Source organism: Dromaius novaehollandiae, chromosome 6, assembly GCF_036370855.1.
Source record: "Dromaius novaehollandiae isolate bDroNov1 chromosome 6, bDroNov1.hap1, whole genome shotgun sequence".
Lineage (NCBI taxonomy): Eukaryota > Metazoa > Chordata > Aves > Casuariiformes > Dromaiidae > Dromaius > Dromaius novaehollandiae.
The window spans coordinates 13,213,626-13,230,405 of NC_088103.1; the positions used below are offsets into that span (position 1 = coordinate 13,213,626).

Sequence of the window (16,780 nt, forward strand, 5' to 3'; positions counted from 1 at the left end):
AGAGTGCCTATATTTCTGTTAACAAAATTATTTTATATACATGTTCACCTGATGTCAAAGAATTTACCTTTCATTTTACTGTTAACAGCAGTGACTGGCTGAGGTAATCCAAAGTGATTTATTCTGGTAACACTACCTTCACTGTGTTGGGGGGGGCGGGAGGGAAAGCAAAGGCAGCTCTGCTTTCTCCTGATATACACTGTCAGCAATAGACTTAACCTATTTAAATATAGACTACTACGACAGAATTAGCTGTTGTCTCACATTTTGCTTTCCTTTAAATAATCTGTAGCTGTTCTGAATGTCTAACATGTTTCTAGCTGTTCAATGTATCAGTCTAAAAGCTTTGGGCACCAACAGCATCAAATCAAAACATCAAATCAATATTCTAAAACAAAGGAACAATATTTTCCTTTAATCTCTCAGCCAGTTTTTACAAATATATCACTATAAAATATATAATTTTAACAGAAGAGTGATATCATTAAATAGCAAAAAGCTCCAAGTTCTAAGGAGGATTTGGGGGAAGAGAAAGGACCTCAAAAAAAAGTCATCACTGGCTGGAAAATATCCCACTAGCTGCAATATTGGCATATTGGCACAGGCCTTTTCCAGAGTGGCACAAGCTTGAAACACGTCAATGGAAATTAGTACCAATGTTCTTGAAGGAAAATAAGCTTGCCCTTTGGGATGAGACCTCTGCTTTGGCTAAAGATACGACTTATTTCCATTTGTTTGAAACTACAACAACATGCTTTGCAAAATCACAAGTGTCCTTCAAAATGTATTCACACAGGAATAGCTTACCAGCCATCACAATTTATGTCAAATACCTGAAGTGTGAAGAACCCGAAACCCTCCTGTCCTTACTCCACCAGGGAAATTAGGCTGGACTAAACTCTCTGCTGCCACAGCCAGATCGGTTCCAGTACTTGAGCTCATTCATTTGAGCCTGGCTCAGCTCCTGTTCTCTGACTGACACTGAGACTGCAGTGTAGACATTTCCCGAAACATTGTCACGAATCAGTTACAACTTTAATCAAAATGGGAATGCAAAATATATTAACATGGGCTGCTATTTGTATTCTTACATACATTTTGTTATTAGGCTAACTGTGAAATAACTCAGCATAAGCAGAAAATCTAGAAGCTGTTTATCTAAACAGTTTAGGCAGAAAGAGAAATGCATTCACTGTTCCAGTTTGTTTAGAAAAGGCCCACTTGTCCATTCCTACAGTGGGAAGTTAAAATCAATAGTTGCTATTTTTAGTCATATTTCCCTTGCTGTCAAATAAATAAGGAAATAAAAATAGTAACACTAATTTCAATTACTTTCTAAACAGAAATGAGCAGATAGCTATTTGGAAGGGAAGCTTTCAGAGGACAATTATAAACAACAGAAGCTGATGGTGTTTTTTAATAATAAAATATACTTCAAAAAAATTCATACAATCTGAGTGTCAAGATTTATGGATGACTAAATATATTGTGAAATTGAACTTTACTAATACGAATGTTTTCACAGCTGCAAGCTACTTCTTCAAAAATAAAGCTTCTAAAAATGAAGCAGCAGCAAGCCTCAGCTGTTGATCCTGTCTTATTAAGATTCAGATTTTGTAGTATGTTTTCTGCTGAAAGTAATATATTTCTGCCTATTTGTTACAAGTCTAAGCAATTATACAAATATTCGATTTAATCAAAAAGAATTGTCATAAGATCTATCAGGCAATAGAGCAACAAAAATTATGACAGAATAGACTGTTCTCTATGACTTACCTATAGAACATACAAAGTTAGATTCAGGCAAAACCAGAGACTACATATTTTAATTTAAAGAAATGCACAATTCCACAAAGTTAAAAATAAAAACAACTCATAAAGGACAGCAGGAAATACCACAAAGTTAACCTACCATCTTTAAAACAAACTTCAGTATATAAGGAACAGAAAATACATGAAAAAAGGTTCACTTCATTCTTATAAAAATTTCTTTTATAAAGCCATGAAGTAATAAAGGCAAAAAATTCAGTAGTACATTTCAAATAGATGTACAATATAATTTTGACAGCCTGTCCTTTCCCATACAGTACACCTTGTATCCTTTCACTACGATTTGACTGACTGCTTTACTCCATTGTTATGCTGTTCCCAATAGCCAAAATATTTACAGATAACACTAATAGAGAAGAGTACTGTGGAAAATACATATTTTTTTATAAAACATTTAGAGAATGTAATAATACATTCTACACGGAAGAGGATTTATTTCAGTAAGAACTATTTAAGGGAACCTAAACATAAAGATTTTGTACCAACAATCACTACGCTATCTTTGTGCCAACAGATGCAAACTCCTCCCATCAGCTGAAAGGGATTAATCGCTATGAAGACGGTCACAGCAACAACTGCAAAAACTTCTCTGACCTCTAAGACACCACAGCAGTTTGACCTGGAAAAAATTATCTTGTGCTAGCTACAACTTTACAGATGGACTTGGGGAGAAATTCTGAGCTTAAGCAACACCTCATGTATCCTTAGGAGGAAAAAACTGTGTTTTTATAACTCTTCCTGGTGTCCAATGTGAGACGGGTTGCCTGGCTCTGTCATGTCAATCAAACCAAAAACTGCAATGCAAAGAAAAGGGAGGGAAAAAAAAAAGAGGGGGCCCAAGACAACCAAAAAAAGCAAGTATTAGGGAGAATGATAGTAATCTGTGAAATACTCTAGAGCACTCTGGCTACCTAAAGCAATGAAATGTGAGAAACACAACTGTGATGTTTCTGGAAACAAGATGTGAGCTTGCTTCCATTCCCTCCATGCTCTTTAAAGGTAAATCATATCTGTTTCCACGAACATTCAAAATTATGAGATTCCTAACATCACAGATAAGCCAAGAAATTGCTCTACAGATTAAAAACAAACCAACCAACCAACCCTGTGAATGCCAGAAGACATTTTTGGTATGAAAATACCTACCATTAAAGATTAAAAACAGAACAGGAAGTTGAAGAAGAACAGTGAAGAGTTTATCACCTATATTGCAAAAACACAAGTACTCAAAGCCAAGAAGTGAATGACCAGCAGACAGAGAACATCACCAGGTGCACAAAGCCGCTACTGCTATGCACGAAGCGGCCCCAGGCTCGCAGGCCGTCCTCAGCCAGCGGCGCCCAGGGTTGGCCTGGGGCTCACGGAAGGCACAGGAGCTGAGAGCAGCTGTGTCAGGCAGAAACCTCTATTGGCTTCCGACACCAGAATTACTGCTGTTGAGGCACGTGGCTTTCCTTCTCTTAAACTCACTTTATCGCAAAGATTATTCAAGTATACGTACACGTGCTGTTTTCCTTTTATCCTTGATAAAAATTTTTAACATGCGCCCTTTCTTTGCACCTTTTCTGAAGCTTAACAAAGACACTTCAGAAAAGCAGGATGCGGTCTGTGGAGAGACTGTCAAGTGAGAGGTCTTCGCTGTGCCCCGGGCCATGGCCTACCACGGCCCCCCCCGCCGGGCAGGCACCCGCCAGGCCCGTGGGATGCGCCTAAAGGAAGTAAAACAGACTAGTGGTGAATAAAGGCCCAGCGCAGGGCCGCTGAGCGAGGGCGTACCTGCCCTGCCCCCGGCCCCGGCTGTGGCTCCTGTCCCTGCTCCGGCCCCGGCCCCTGCTCGACGGCCGCCATCTCGGCCAGGGCCAGCGCCGCCCGGTCGCCTAGAGAACGGGGGCGGGGCCAACGTCTCCGCGCCCTCTATGAGGTAGCTCCGCCCATTCTCTCGGCCCGACCGCGTCCGCCACGGCCGCAAGGGGGGCTGAACGGCGGCGGGGGAGGAGCGCGGCGCCGTCCCGCCGCGGTCGCGCCAACACCCTCCCAGCGCTTCCAGCTTCCTGAGCTGCCGCGTTGGCACTAAATACCTAAATATATATGAGTACGGCAACACAAATTACTACCGGTCAGGTGTCCGCTGGTGCAAATCAGCGCGTCTCTGTGGGGACCAGTGGAGGGATACAGATTTACTTCAGCCGAGGATCTGGATTTAAATATTCGGATTTGATTCACAATTTAGGAATAATTTAAAACTATAATCGGGAGAAGACTTAGAGACAGAACTGTTATCATTAAGATACACTTAGGGAGGGCAAATGTTTAGTATACCTTCATTTTCCTTGGTTTTCCTCTCCCCCCCCCCCCCCCACTTTGACCACTAACAAACTGGGAGCTAGACTGAAGCATTTTTTCCTGTCAGCTTTGTGTTGCATGCAGATTCATGGGGCAGCAACAATTCAGAGTAACAGCACTTACCTGCAAGACAAAATAAAATGAAAGCAGTTGGTGAGAGAACAATAATAAGAACAAAGAAAAAAACCCTAACTTACTTTGTGAAGGTTATTGATGTGCTGAGGGAGCTGGTATGACAACACAATTTCGTTGCCGTGCCCCCACATAAAGAAAAGACCTCCTGGGATTTCTGCAGCTGTTTGAAGGTCTGCTGCTGTGTCTCAGCAGTCTGCTACTTTCTGAAGGTTGTCATCATCAGTTCCTTAAAATGTGCAAAACACTAAAGTACAGTACCTGGGTCACGAGAAACTAGAACCTGTCCATTACCCACTACGGCTCTGATAGTCTGAGAATCAACATGTACGTAACTCCTCACCCTGCTCACTGTGACCTTCTCTGACACACGTACACTGACGACGCGTCCAAACCGAGTCAGAAATCTGTTTGAATGGGGTTGAGAGAGCTGAATCCTGCAGTGTTTTGCAGAATTATTCATTGTATTTTAAAGTATTGCTTAGCTCTGTGTAGAGCCCATACTGTGAATTCCTACAATTTGTGCAGTGCCGTAGCTGACAACAGTACAGACATGGTTACTTTCTTTTTTACAGTGTATATAAATCTAACCCAATAAGAACATCATTCAGAACTGCAAACACCGCATGCAGTAAGGTGTAAAACCTGGGGAATTAAATGTAACATTTGGAAGCAATATAACATTATTTACATCCATTCTGATAATGTAGTAGGTAACAGGTAGATTTTGGACTTAAGCCTGCATTCCTCTGGCACTGGAAATGCCCACTGATTTCCATGAACATTTTCAGTGTAAAAGACATGGAAGCTCGAGGCCCTTAAAGGGAACTAATTACATTTCTCTTATTTAATATTAAAGGACCCAGCCCTCAACTGGATTCTTTCTTATGCAAAACTTGCACTGAGCTAAAGATTGAAGCTCTGTCCATGTGTCCACTTATTTTTCAATTTAAATATTTAGATAGTATCAAAAAGGTTAGATATAAAAAAGATAAATATTCAAAAGCAGCATTAAGCGCCTTCAAATTTTACATGGATCCTTCATGTTTATATGCACAAGTGAGTATTTAAGAAGGCTCATTTTTATTAATAGAATTGCTCCTTCAAATGTGGGACTTTTAAGTGCAAATGAAATGGAGCTAAGTAGTGGTCTTAAAAGGCTGACCTACTCCTTTCCTATTATAGGTTACCACGTTAGATTTTCTACAACTGCTAGTGGTCACAGACATGCCAGGTCAGAGAAGAAAAGCTTCTTCTATACAGCTCCTTCTTCCCTACTCTTGTAGCTGTATTAGGGGCAAACGTTCCTCAAAAGTGTCTGTCCTAGCACATGTAATTTAATCAGTCCATATTTGAAAAATTTGGTCCTTATTTCCACAGTGTCACACCATAAATGCTCTTCTACTTACCTGAGAAGTGACCGGAGTTCAGGTTTCTGAGCTTGTTTTGCTACGGCTGGTATCACCCATGAGTATCTCAGAGGGAACATTCTTCTCTTCTTCCTTCCTTCTTTGATTAAACCTCTTCAGCTAGTAGTGCCTGGGCCGCCTCTAGCCTACTAAAGGTAACAAAGAGGCCTATGTACAGTCAACACTGACAAGGGGCTCCGTGAGCAGCTGGTTGCTCTCCTAAATTTTCATCAGGTCCTCATTTTTAATTTTGCTAATGATGCAGTGAAGCAGTACGAATATAGCAATTCAAAACTGCTCCCTATGTGCATCTCTCCCAGCACCATAAACCACATTACTGTCTTCCTAGAAATATTTTCCTCTTGCTCCCTTTATCACTTCTTACGGGGAGGTAGGCAGGCTCACCTGCATCACACGAGTATGTGTTGGAAAAGGAAAAGATGTCACAGCCGAATGTGAAGCATTACAGGGCTTTGTTGGTGTAGGCCACCTGCCACTGGAACAACAGTAGCAGCGGCAAGAGGACTCCAGAATATTCCACCAAGTTCTCCAAAGTTTTAGTAACCAGGGTGATTCCATCTGATTTTGTTACCACTTTGCAGAGGTCCTTGCATTTCAATGGTAGATGAGGTCTACCTAGAATTTAGGAAAAAGAATTAATTTTTAGAAGCCTTATTTTAAAATGCAAAGTATTTGTAAACTCCAAGCCTATCCACACATCATCCTATTGATAGAGATCTTATAAAAACATTCAATTACAAACATGTTTCCATTCACCTTTGGTTAAGCATCACCGAACATGGTAATTACATGTAGGCAAATTCAGGATGAAAAGCAGACGGAAATTCCTAGTGGAGCCTTGCTTGTTACAACAACATCAGATGGACATATAGATCCCCTGACAGCCAACCCTCATGACAACAAATTGCTTAAATTTTTGCCCTGTGGGACAAGGAACAAAAAAAACATAGGCGTGTACAGAGAACTTGCACACAATATCTGGATCTCATCCCCTTAATAACAAATTGATCCTTTGTGACAGCAGCGATACATTAGCGTTACATGGCTGTTAATAACGAGTCTTGTATTATTGTACATAGGTGTATTAACATAGCAATTAATCATCTTCTCCTGGCTCCTTTATAACGTTCATCGCGGATACTCTATCCAGGGAACAGTATTCCCTCTAGGTAATGTTCTGTTTTACATATCGTCTTCAGAAACAAAATTCAGTGTATGATTATGTACTAAAGAAAGAAACACATAAATCCAGGTTGTCAGAGAAACCTGTTTTTAAAACAAAGCCACAGATAATTCTGTCCTCTCTTAGGCAATACCCACCAAGATTCAGCTACAAGATGACAACTGCTTCACTGTATCAGAAGCAAAATAGACAGAAACCTGAGCTGCTTAGGGAGAGATACTGCTCCTTTGGGTTCAACATTCTTCAACAGGCTCTAGCTCAGAATCCTTCCATTTCTGTTTAATTAACACAATAGGTAAAATATCCATTTGACTTGACAGTGGTTTTGCGAGAGTAGTAACTTTGGTACCTGGCCCAGTGATAAGAAACTACAAGTTAAATTTAGCAAATCATAAGTTTTCAGCAATTCAAAACAACATGGATACAGAGAAATGAGAGAGATAAAACATGTACTATATCAATGATTCCATTTTCCTGTCCCTGAAAAGAGTGGTGGCTCAACGGAAGATAAAAGCAAATATTAGATTGATCCTATTCTTGATCTTAGACAAAAGATTGCTGTATCTGGTGCCAGGAAATTGAATTTAGATTCATAGAATTCCTAGAAATTAGATAGAAAAGACTTAAAAGGATATATAGTCCATCTCCAGGAAACCTGCACTTTTTCCTGCCAACAAGAACTTCAAGAAGAAATATGAATTTATTTAACCCAATAGTTTAAGTCAGTCTCTTGCTATGTGTTAAATTGTAGAAGTAATATAAATGTGCATATAACATTGCAGTATGCTGTCAATATGAACTAAGAAAGCTTAGGATTTTCTTCCCTCTAAGTACCTTTTAGTTCAAGAACCTAAACTGGAGACCTGATGCATAAGACAAAGCAAAATGGGCAATTTAGATGGCAGTTATTTCAGGGTATCTACACCCTAGGTCACCAGTTGCTAACAGCAAAACAAAACCCATCTAGATTTAAATGACTTCTCACACTCAGCATTCAGACAAGACTAATCCACCAAGAATGCCCAAATTCAAGACAGGAAAAAAAAGAACAACGCTGACCATTGAGTGACTCTGAGCACCTCAGGACAGGAACTCACTTTCTTAGTCTTATACAGCAGTGAGCACACTGGTGACGAACAAATGAAGAATTTAACACAAGCTTAATGTAGGTCTTTGGATGTATTAAGAGCACAGAGGAAAGCATCATTCCACTGAATGTGAGAGCTCCTATATTCTTCAGGGGACAAGCTGTTCAGTACACAATATCAATTAATGTAGTAGGGAAAATTACCATAAGGAATATCCCAGATTAAACAACCAGATATATCATATGGCAAGCTGAGAAATAAAAGTTAACTATACTTTTTTATATAAAAATTCTTTTTTCAATGTACCTTTTTATCTGAGATTTTCATCTCCTGTATGTCTTTTGTTAAGATACAAACTACCATTAATTTTGACAGGTTTGTATGAACTAGAATATCAAACTCCATGCAAAAGACTAGATGTTTGTCTTTTGGGCAAACCATCTTAAAATTTTATTTTAATAGTCAAAACCTGGCTTTTCAGTTAGAACTATTGTTTCATTCTGTTGGAAGACCAAAGAAGATAGAAATGCAGTACTGTGCAAAGTAAAAGCCCGAAACTATTATTATATCTTAAGAACACAGCAAAGTCTGTGAAAAAAATATAAATTCACTGATTCCATTGTCCTTGCCCTTTTGCCCCTGAAAGGGAACATCATTTCTTTCAGAGATTTCATATTTTACTTCTTTCATGTCTTTGCTGTGAAGTTCTATTGATTTTGGCCACCTTCTCCATATGATGTTAACCAGCTTTTAGAATAACGTATAACAATTTAGGGCACTAAATGAAAAATACCTCCAGCTGAAATTACAGGGGATTTTCAATAGGGACACTGTAATTACCCAAGACACAAGTTGGCTTGTAAACTGGAGCTTATGAACCCACCTTGGGGGGGGGGGAGGGGGAAGGGGGGGAAGTCATGTGACTTTTAAGCCAGCCCAGATCTGTGTGCAGCTTTAAGCATGTTTCCAGTCTAAATTGACTGTTTTTTCTTTTTGTATATTTGTGAGCAGTTTGCTTGTTAGACTACAAACAGCGTCCAAGGCAACTTGCTTATGTAATATGGACCAGTAAGCCTGAATTACTGGGACACATCAGAATGTTTAAGGGATATCTTGGAGTAGGACCACAATCATAGCAACAATACCATGGAGTTAGGATGGCAAGCGTATCCCCATTTTACAGAGTGGGGTCTTGTTGAGAGAGTGAAATTTGTCTCACTCATGTTGCCAGAAGCAAGGAATAAATTTGGGGAAGATGGCATATGCCTTCTCCTGGTTTACTTGGAACCACCAAGTACAAATCCCAATTAGTGGTTGAGCATGCTCGGGAAGAACGAATGCAACTCTTCTTTCCAGTGTCCACAGAGTCTCCTTAAATATCTAAACATAAAGGTTATTCTGTGATCATACTAAGGCAATATGGTTAAAATTATGATGAAGCTGTTTGTTATTGCCCTTCCCCTTTCTTCCCTGACTCATTTGAGGTTATGGACTCATCTTGGCAGAGTACATTAAAATAAAAGGGTTTATAACTCAGTAATCAGTCCTGGGAGCACTTTCCTTCTTGGATTCTGAATTTGAAATATCTGCTGTGCAAGCAGATGTTTATAGAGAACTGCACGGAGGAGTTAATGTCCACAGTCACTCCAAAAAGATTATGTAGTTGCATGTAAAAAACGAATTTGGAGAGCTCTAGAGAGCTTAAGTATATTACTCCTAGTAAAAATAAAACTCATTGAGCAGGGGACCAGAGGCCAGCACATATATTTGCACTAAGAATATTCTTTTAACTGGGTACCAACTCTGCCTGTGCTGTCATAAGAGCATTCAAAGATTTATTCTAAAACTGGGGTCAAATGCTTTCATGAGATCTTTCTTAAGGTAATATATTGATTTAGTTAAGGCAGGATCTAAAATCAACCTTTCTGACTGAGCGAAAGTCTAACCACTCTAACTCATTTCTTGAGTTCTTCAAAATCTTGGAACTCAAAATTCAAAAGACGACAGGGATGGCACACAGCTCCCTCGACCAGTATTTCCCTCAGCTTGAGCACCCAGATCTGCTCTGTTGATATTCACGACAGCAGAGCTGTAAAGAACAATGGCATAGTTTGGTCCGCAGGGAGTGGAGTTATCCAAATGCTTCTCTTACACTAAAACAGTTCATAGGAGATTTAGAAGTAGAATGCAAGCTGTCGTACACTGCTTAGGAACGTTCCTTGAACGTGGTCTTATGCTCTTCTCATTTACTGGAAGAGCAGTATGAAGGAAAATAATATGAGTTAAAGGAGTTTCATTATTATAAACCAGTGTAAGTGAATCGTGCTTTTACACGGTCTTCCTCGCCCTTGCAAACAAAACACGTGGGATTTTGCTCAAGTTTTAATGCTCTTTGGTATCCGTGCACATACTGCCAGGGATATTCAGGATTGCTTATATTAAGAGCAAATACTATTTTTACTCTAAAGAAGGGAACATATCCTTTTTGATATTCAGCAAGCAGTGCATTGTCACAACCAAGATTAAATTTACTCTCATGTCTGACTGGATTACACTACTCCATTAATTTTGCAGTTTCATCTGTGAAAAATAGAACATTGATTCTTTTGTTGTCATCTTCCATAATTCTTTAAAAACAATCTGTGGCAAAAGGAGGAAAAAATCCAGCTCCAATAGAAACTTCTTCTGGGGATGGTATATAAAAGGACAATCTTTAGAGGTAATGAATTAGACTAAGAAGTTTGTCACGTTCTTTACATAAGTTGTGAGTTAGACTTTGTATATAAGTATTTCTTCCAGTTGTGTACTTTATAAAGGCCATGACTTCCTTTGTTCCTGGGAACTCTGCAGTGAAAGCATTTGTCTTCATGAGCACAAAGCTTGGGTAGGCTGCATGAGTAATATTTGCAGTTCTCCTCTGAAACCTTTCAGTGTGCTCAGAACCCAGCAGTGCACCTGCCTATTGTAATGACTAGTCACTGCTCCTCTAACTCAGCACTGCAGTCACCTGAGCAGGACAGCAGCTCACCAATTTACATCAAAATCCAGAGGAGTTCAGTCTACATAAGGATAGTAGGATTAAGCTGTTGCTTACTCATAAAATTAGCAATTACAATTCAAAGAATGAAGTTAAAACGGAAAGTCCCTAGAAAGGTAGGATTGGAGGGTGCTCTTCTGACCATGAAGTCTTCCTCTTTAGTCCTTCAGATGTCAACGTTGAAATTCCCTTCGATGTAAAGAGGACCAAGCTCCACAACCAGATTTTGCTTCAAAAGATGATTACAGTCTTTCCTACACAAAACTGTGACTTAAACCTTTAACTCCTGGGCCTATCAAGCAAAATCTAATTTTTCTTCTTACTTTTACACTTTCACTGGAATCATACGTTACTTTTTGGCTACTACCTTTTCCATATTATCCAAGCCAACAAAGACATTACTCCTGATTAATGACTATTTAAATTGCAACTGCTTCTGCTGTGTTTTAACATATGAACTGTAACTGGATGTTTTATATACATATGAAGAATATTTTTTCTCATAGCCACAGTGAAAAATTATTTTGTTGAAAATGTAGAGGAACTGAATGACATCCAAATAAAGTATTTTTAAAGTTGAACTCAGCCATGTAAATTTTCAGTGTCAAATGAGAACTTCTAAAGGAATCAGAGCCTGTTAATAGGGTGTTATAAAGGAACCCATTTTTCCAGTCTTACCTACAGCTTTTGCTACTATTCATTCATCCATTTCCACTTACATAATAAATGTAAAATACTCATAATTATTTCTGTATCGGTCAAAAAAATTCTCAGTATGATTTCATACGATGTTAATAAAATGTAAATCATTACACTATGTTGATAATGTCTGACTGGTAATGGAAAAAAATGGCATCAGTTTTCTCTCTCCACCCTATATAATTAAAAAAAAATTCAGAAACCAATTTTTAGCCAAGCATTCATCAGAGTATGTATTGTTAACAGGTGTTGTGTATTTCATTTCCCATGCAAACAATGATGGAATGTAAAACTGTAATGCTGCTCCTAGGAACAAGCAGCATAATTAAAATTCTTTGCGAGTTTGATTTCCTGGGTATTTTCTTCCTTTAAAATAACTACATTGTAAACAAGAGCCAATTTCTTAGATTTAAGCTATGGGTTGTACAGCTTATACTTCAGGTTCAAAATGGTGATTTAGACAATAATGCATAACAGCTGAATAGTTATTTATAATAGCTGAGCACCTGCGGCAGACTGTCAGCTGAAAAAGCAAATCTAAATGCTTTCCAATTCTCTTGTGTATTATAATAGGAGTACTAGTGGCCACTATAGATACAACAGTTAAGGATGTAATGCAACTTTTGTTTCTGATTGCTTGCCATTTTCCCAATTTTATTCCTTTTAGATTGAAAATGTTCATACTTGGTGTCAGTCCATATGCATTTAAATAAACTTCTGACACAATTTAGTTTTTTCTTAATTTCGGGTGTGTGCCAATGAAATAGAACATTAAATAGAAAATCAAATTCTTTTCTCATAATTCCAACATTTCCACATTTCCTGAACTTTTAAACATGAGTAATTAACAAAGGCATGGATTTTTTTTAAAAAAAATTGATTAGTGCTGCTGATCTCCCTGGAAAAATTGGCTCTGAAATTTTAAAATGATAAAGATGTTTTTCTCACCTCAGTATACAGTAGGATTTTCCGATGAGCCTTTAGCAGCAGTTCACACTTAAAACTCTGAAATTGTGTATATGCAGTGCATTTTTCTTATGGTTTTCCTCTTGATTCAAAGGAGCATCAATCGTTTGTATGATGATGTGATCATTCTGCAACGATCTGAAACACGTAAGAAATACCACAGCTTATTGTAACGGATTCAGGACCACAGACACAAAGTGTCACTGTGCTGACGTAACCCCTGCCCACAGCGGGAAGTCCATTTGGATGTGCACCGTCCGGCAACCGACGTTCAGACTTCCACCAGAAGGAACGACTTGTACGTGCATAACGAGAAAATCATTCCCAACATATGAACACTCTAAACCTGTTAAATTTTCAAGACAAGACAGAGCTCTAGTTTCTCTTGTCTATTAAATATCTACAAAAGTATCTGTTTACCTTCCAAGCATTATGAGGCAGAAGATTTGCAATGTGCTTAGAGATCTAAGGTGACGGGCAATGTGTACAATGGAATACCTCTATTGTCTGTCTGAACAAGCAGCGCAGTATTAACTCCTGGTACCTCTAAAAATATAAACAGAAGCAGAATCATTTTCCAGATGAAAGGAAAAATGCTTTCAATGTCCTAATTATTTTTAACACTGGAAAAAGAAAACACTAAACAAAGAAAGGAAATAGAAATGACTGTCCTTTGATAGAGATAACTGTAAGGGAAGCTAGAAGCAATCCATGTGCTGTGGGCTGCAATGATGTCATTGTCAATTAGCATAAGTACTTTCTGTTATAACATCTATCTATATGATGTATGAGCTAATTTAGTGTACAGCTACAAAGTCATCTTTGGAGTCCTTCCACCAGAGCCAAGGGAGTTACTCCAGGAATTAGCTTGGCCAGTTAGATAGTTCATATGTGATAGAAATACTTACAAAAACTTAGTCAGAAAAGAGTAATAGAGAGAGATTCATTCTTGCCATAAATCTTGGGTTTGCATTAATGTTATTTATTCACTTGAGATAGGGAGGGCGTTGTATAATGTATATATATTGTGCAATATGGGATAGTGTCTTTGTAATGTAAACTGTCTATTAGTAATGGAAAGCCACTCATTTTCATCCCCTGGATCATTACTACAATTTTTTCTCCTGGGTTTTGACATATTATAAATCCTCATGAAGTCCACATTTGTTCTCTTTACCCTGTACTTCCGTTTAGTCACTCTACAGAAAATGCATATAAAACAGCCACAGCACCTCTGAGCTTTACGTGATTTCAGCAGGGCTATGTTTCCACCCCTAGGAACCAGCTAATAGCCCTGCACATCGCAGCTTGCGAGTCTAGCTGGGAAAGGCTCAGATGCTCTACTAGGCACCCTCTACCAGGCAAAGTGACCCACAGCCACCCACCAGCACAAGGAGAAAAGGCTCCTCCAGCATCCCCCTCCTCGCAATGTCCAGTGTCTCTCTAGCAATTACCAGGGGTGGTATGAACTTCTCACGTGTACTGGCAGCGATACATACTAAAGCAGCTTTCGGCTGTTTGGAGGATAGCTGATTCAGGGTCTGACTCATAGCCTGCTCAGCCTCCCTTCCTTCGGTTGCACGAGCGCTTCTTGGCAGGGCCTTTGTGAATGTAACACTAAACTATTGCTAGCAGTACAGTCAGCCCCTTGCCAGCTAATGACACCAGTCCAAATGTGGCTGCTTCTACCAACTCACAGAGCTGAAGTCTTTTTAAATATGTTGCCATGTGGTAGATGTGTACATACAGACTTGCCTAGATTTATTTCATATGGTCACAATATTTACTTCACATACTCTCCATTTTGCCAATATAGAAAAGGTGAAACGACAGCAGCAGCAGGCTGCTATTCACTCTGGAATGATTTCAGGTTTGGTGAGAATACTTGGTTTATTATTAACCCTTTGCCTGTAATGCATACACAGCACCGAAAGATGTGCTCATCTAGCTCCTGCACTGACCAGCTGCTTCTCATCAGTAAATGTGGCTCTGCTCAGTGCAGCAGCATCTACATTGTTGCATCCAACTCCCTCCCTAGGAGAATGAATCTACCCTGAGGGAGCAGTTTGGCATTCAAGATGCCAGGATTATTTGCACATTATTATTCTGACTGCCTCATAAGATAACAAAATTGAAAGAAACAAATAGGGTTTTAGGACACCTGTCCTATTCCACTTACCACTCAAGATCAGCAAATGCAGCCTGAAAACACCACTGACAACTCTTCCACACTATAATGCTTTCTCCATAGTTGAATATTTTCTTTATCTAGCCATCACTGTAGCTTCTATCATCAAACATACAAACCCAGGTGCAAAAAAGCACAAGCTTGCTCTTGCAACTGTCACCTCAACTAACTGCGTTGCCTATAATCACAAGGTCCACTGATGTCTGCGTTGGTGTCTCATCTTCACGTACATATCTTATAGCATCATTTCACCGAATATTGAAAGCTGAACCTATGAGTAGCTCAGACAATCAGATGGGCAACATCTGTTTCTCTTTGAAGTCAAGAAGGTTTGACCAAAATAAGTCCAACAAATACACAGGTTCATTACAGAAGAATGATCTTAAAAATGAAAATAAAGACTTTCATTACCAGGTCTAAGTTGTGCTACTCACGCGTTTTGTGATTTTGGTCAAGCCATTAATAATCAGAGTTTTAAAAAGGGATTTCAGCATAAAAATAGGCACCCAGGAAGATTTTCTAAAACATTTTTAAAAATCTTGAAGTGTTTTTAAAAATCTCCAAAGGTGTGAATCTGGACCTTTCATGCAAACCTAAATTCTCTTTCAAGATCTGTCTCTAATTCCTCTAAATTCTTTATTAAATAAAGTTCACAAGGATCTACTAAAAATTATTTCATTGATTATGTATAAGCCCTAAGTGAAACCATAAAGCTTTTCTCCAACAGTAAGAATTATTGTTTTAGCACTGCATATATACCTGTGTGTATATATATACACACATACACACACACACATATATATATAGTTGGGAGGTATTTACTGGATTTAATAATCTATACTCTGGGGGAAGCCTCCAAAAATTAAGATTTAGCTGACATTCATTTTTCTGGGAAATCCTGATTAGTGGAATCTTGCATAGGAAATGTAGAAAAGTAATGCAGTTTTATCATCTTATGAACTGACTCTGGAGATCCTTTTTTTTCCTTCTCTGGATGAGCACCTCCAAGGAATTTTAGTCCAGGAATTAGAAAGTCCTTCTTTCTTTCTCCTCCATGCCTGTGAGCCATCTCTACTCTTTGAAGACAACCAAACAGTTGGTAAGGCGATGACCTTTATTTTTAAATGGTACTTTGCTCTTTAAACAGTTCACTGACTAATAGGTAAAAGATAAAAGTATTAAGCAAACTTTCTGCATTCTTTTCACCTGAGATGAATTCTCAAACACTTCACACCATACATGAGTACTGTATTGTCAGATGACAAATCTAATGACAAATCTGTCATTAGTAAATCAACTATCTTTCCCTCATTGATTGTATTTAGCAAGGATTATAAAAGCTTCTCCATATACTTCACCAATGTTTGCGTGTTGCAACACATTTTATAATTAACCTCAGGGTACTGTCTGTGGTCCAGTTTTGTTCACACTAGTTTCCAGATAGGCACAGTAGGGCTGCCTTAGGGACACTGATATCAGTGCCTTAAGCAATGAGCACCCTCTCCTGCAGCAGCAGTGCTGCCTTGCTCTTTACTGCCAACATATGGACACGTAGCAACCACTCTTTTGTGTTTTGCTAGTTATTTGCACCACTCCTTTCTGCAGGAGCAAGTGATATATCACAGCATAACAGCCAGCAGCCAGCACCAGCTGTCAAGCCTTCCATTACCATGTAGCAAACAAGCCTGTAATTTTTGGCTTTGGGCTACGTAAGATGATAAACCCACCCCCTTGCATCTTCCCCTTCACTTTGGTAGGCAGAAAATGTCTTTCTTCCACCACATCTATCAGTGAAGGTTTGATGAATGATGACTCTACCATCATGTATTCACATCAAAGTGGCAGAATCATATTTACTTGGTATCCCATACCATTTGTTGGTAT

The 16,780-nt window shown here is 38.9% G+C and overlaps 1 protein-coding gene and 1 long non-coding RNA gene across 4 annotated transcripts in view; both read right to left on the minus strand.

Moving 5' to 3' along the window:
- Window positions 1–3,751, minus strand: part of CABCOCO1 (ciliary associated calcium binding coiled-coil 1) — a 96,193-nt gene extending 92,442 nt beyond the window's left edge. The window contains exon 1 of one of the 3 annotated variants that reach the window (XM_064513709.1): window positions 3,607–3,751. In XM_064513709.1, the coding sequence (XP_064369779.1) occupies window positions 3,607–3,678 (72 nt within the window). In that variant the 5' untranslated portion in view covers window positions 3,679–3,751. The other 2 variants (XM_064513707.1, XM_064513708.1) reach the window with 2 other exon arrangements.
- Window positions 3,752–4,376: 625 nt separating this feature from the next.
- LOC135328689 (uncharacterized) overlaps window positions 4,377–16,780 on the minus strand; it is a 181,227-nt gene continuing 168,823 nt past the window's right edge. Inside the window, exons 7-10 of the long non-coding RNA XR_010389660.1 lie at window positions 12,691–12,846; window positions 6,120–6,350; window positions 5,715–5,863; window positions 4,377–4,534 (exon numbers count right to left, since the gene is read on the minus strand). This is a non-coding gene — a long non-coding RNA (uncharacterized LOC135328689). The remainder of the gene's footprint in view (window positions 4,535–5,714; window positions 5,864–6,119; window positions 6,351–12,690; window positions 12,847–16,780) is intronic.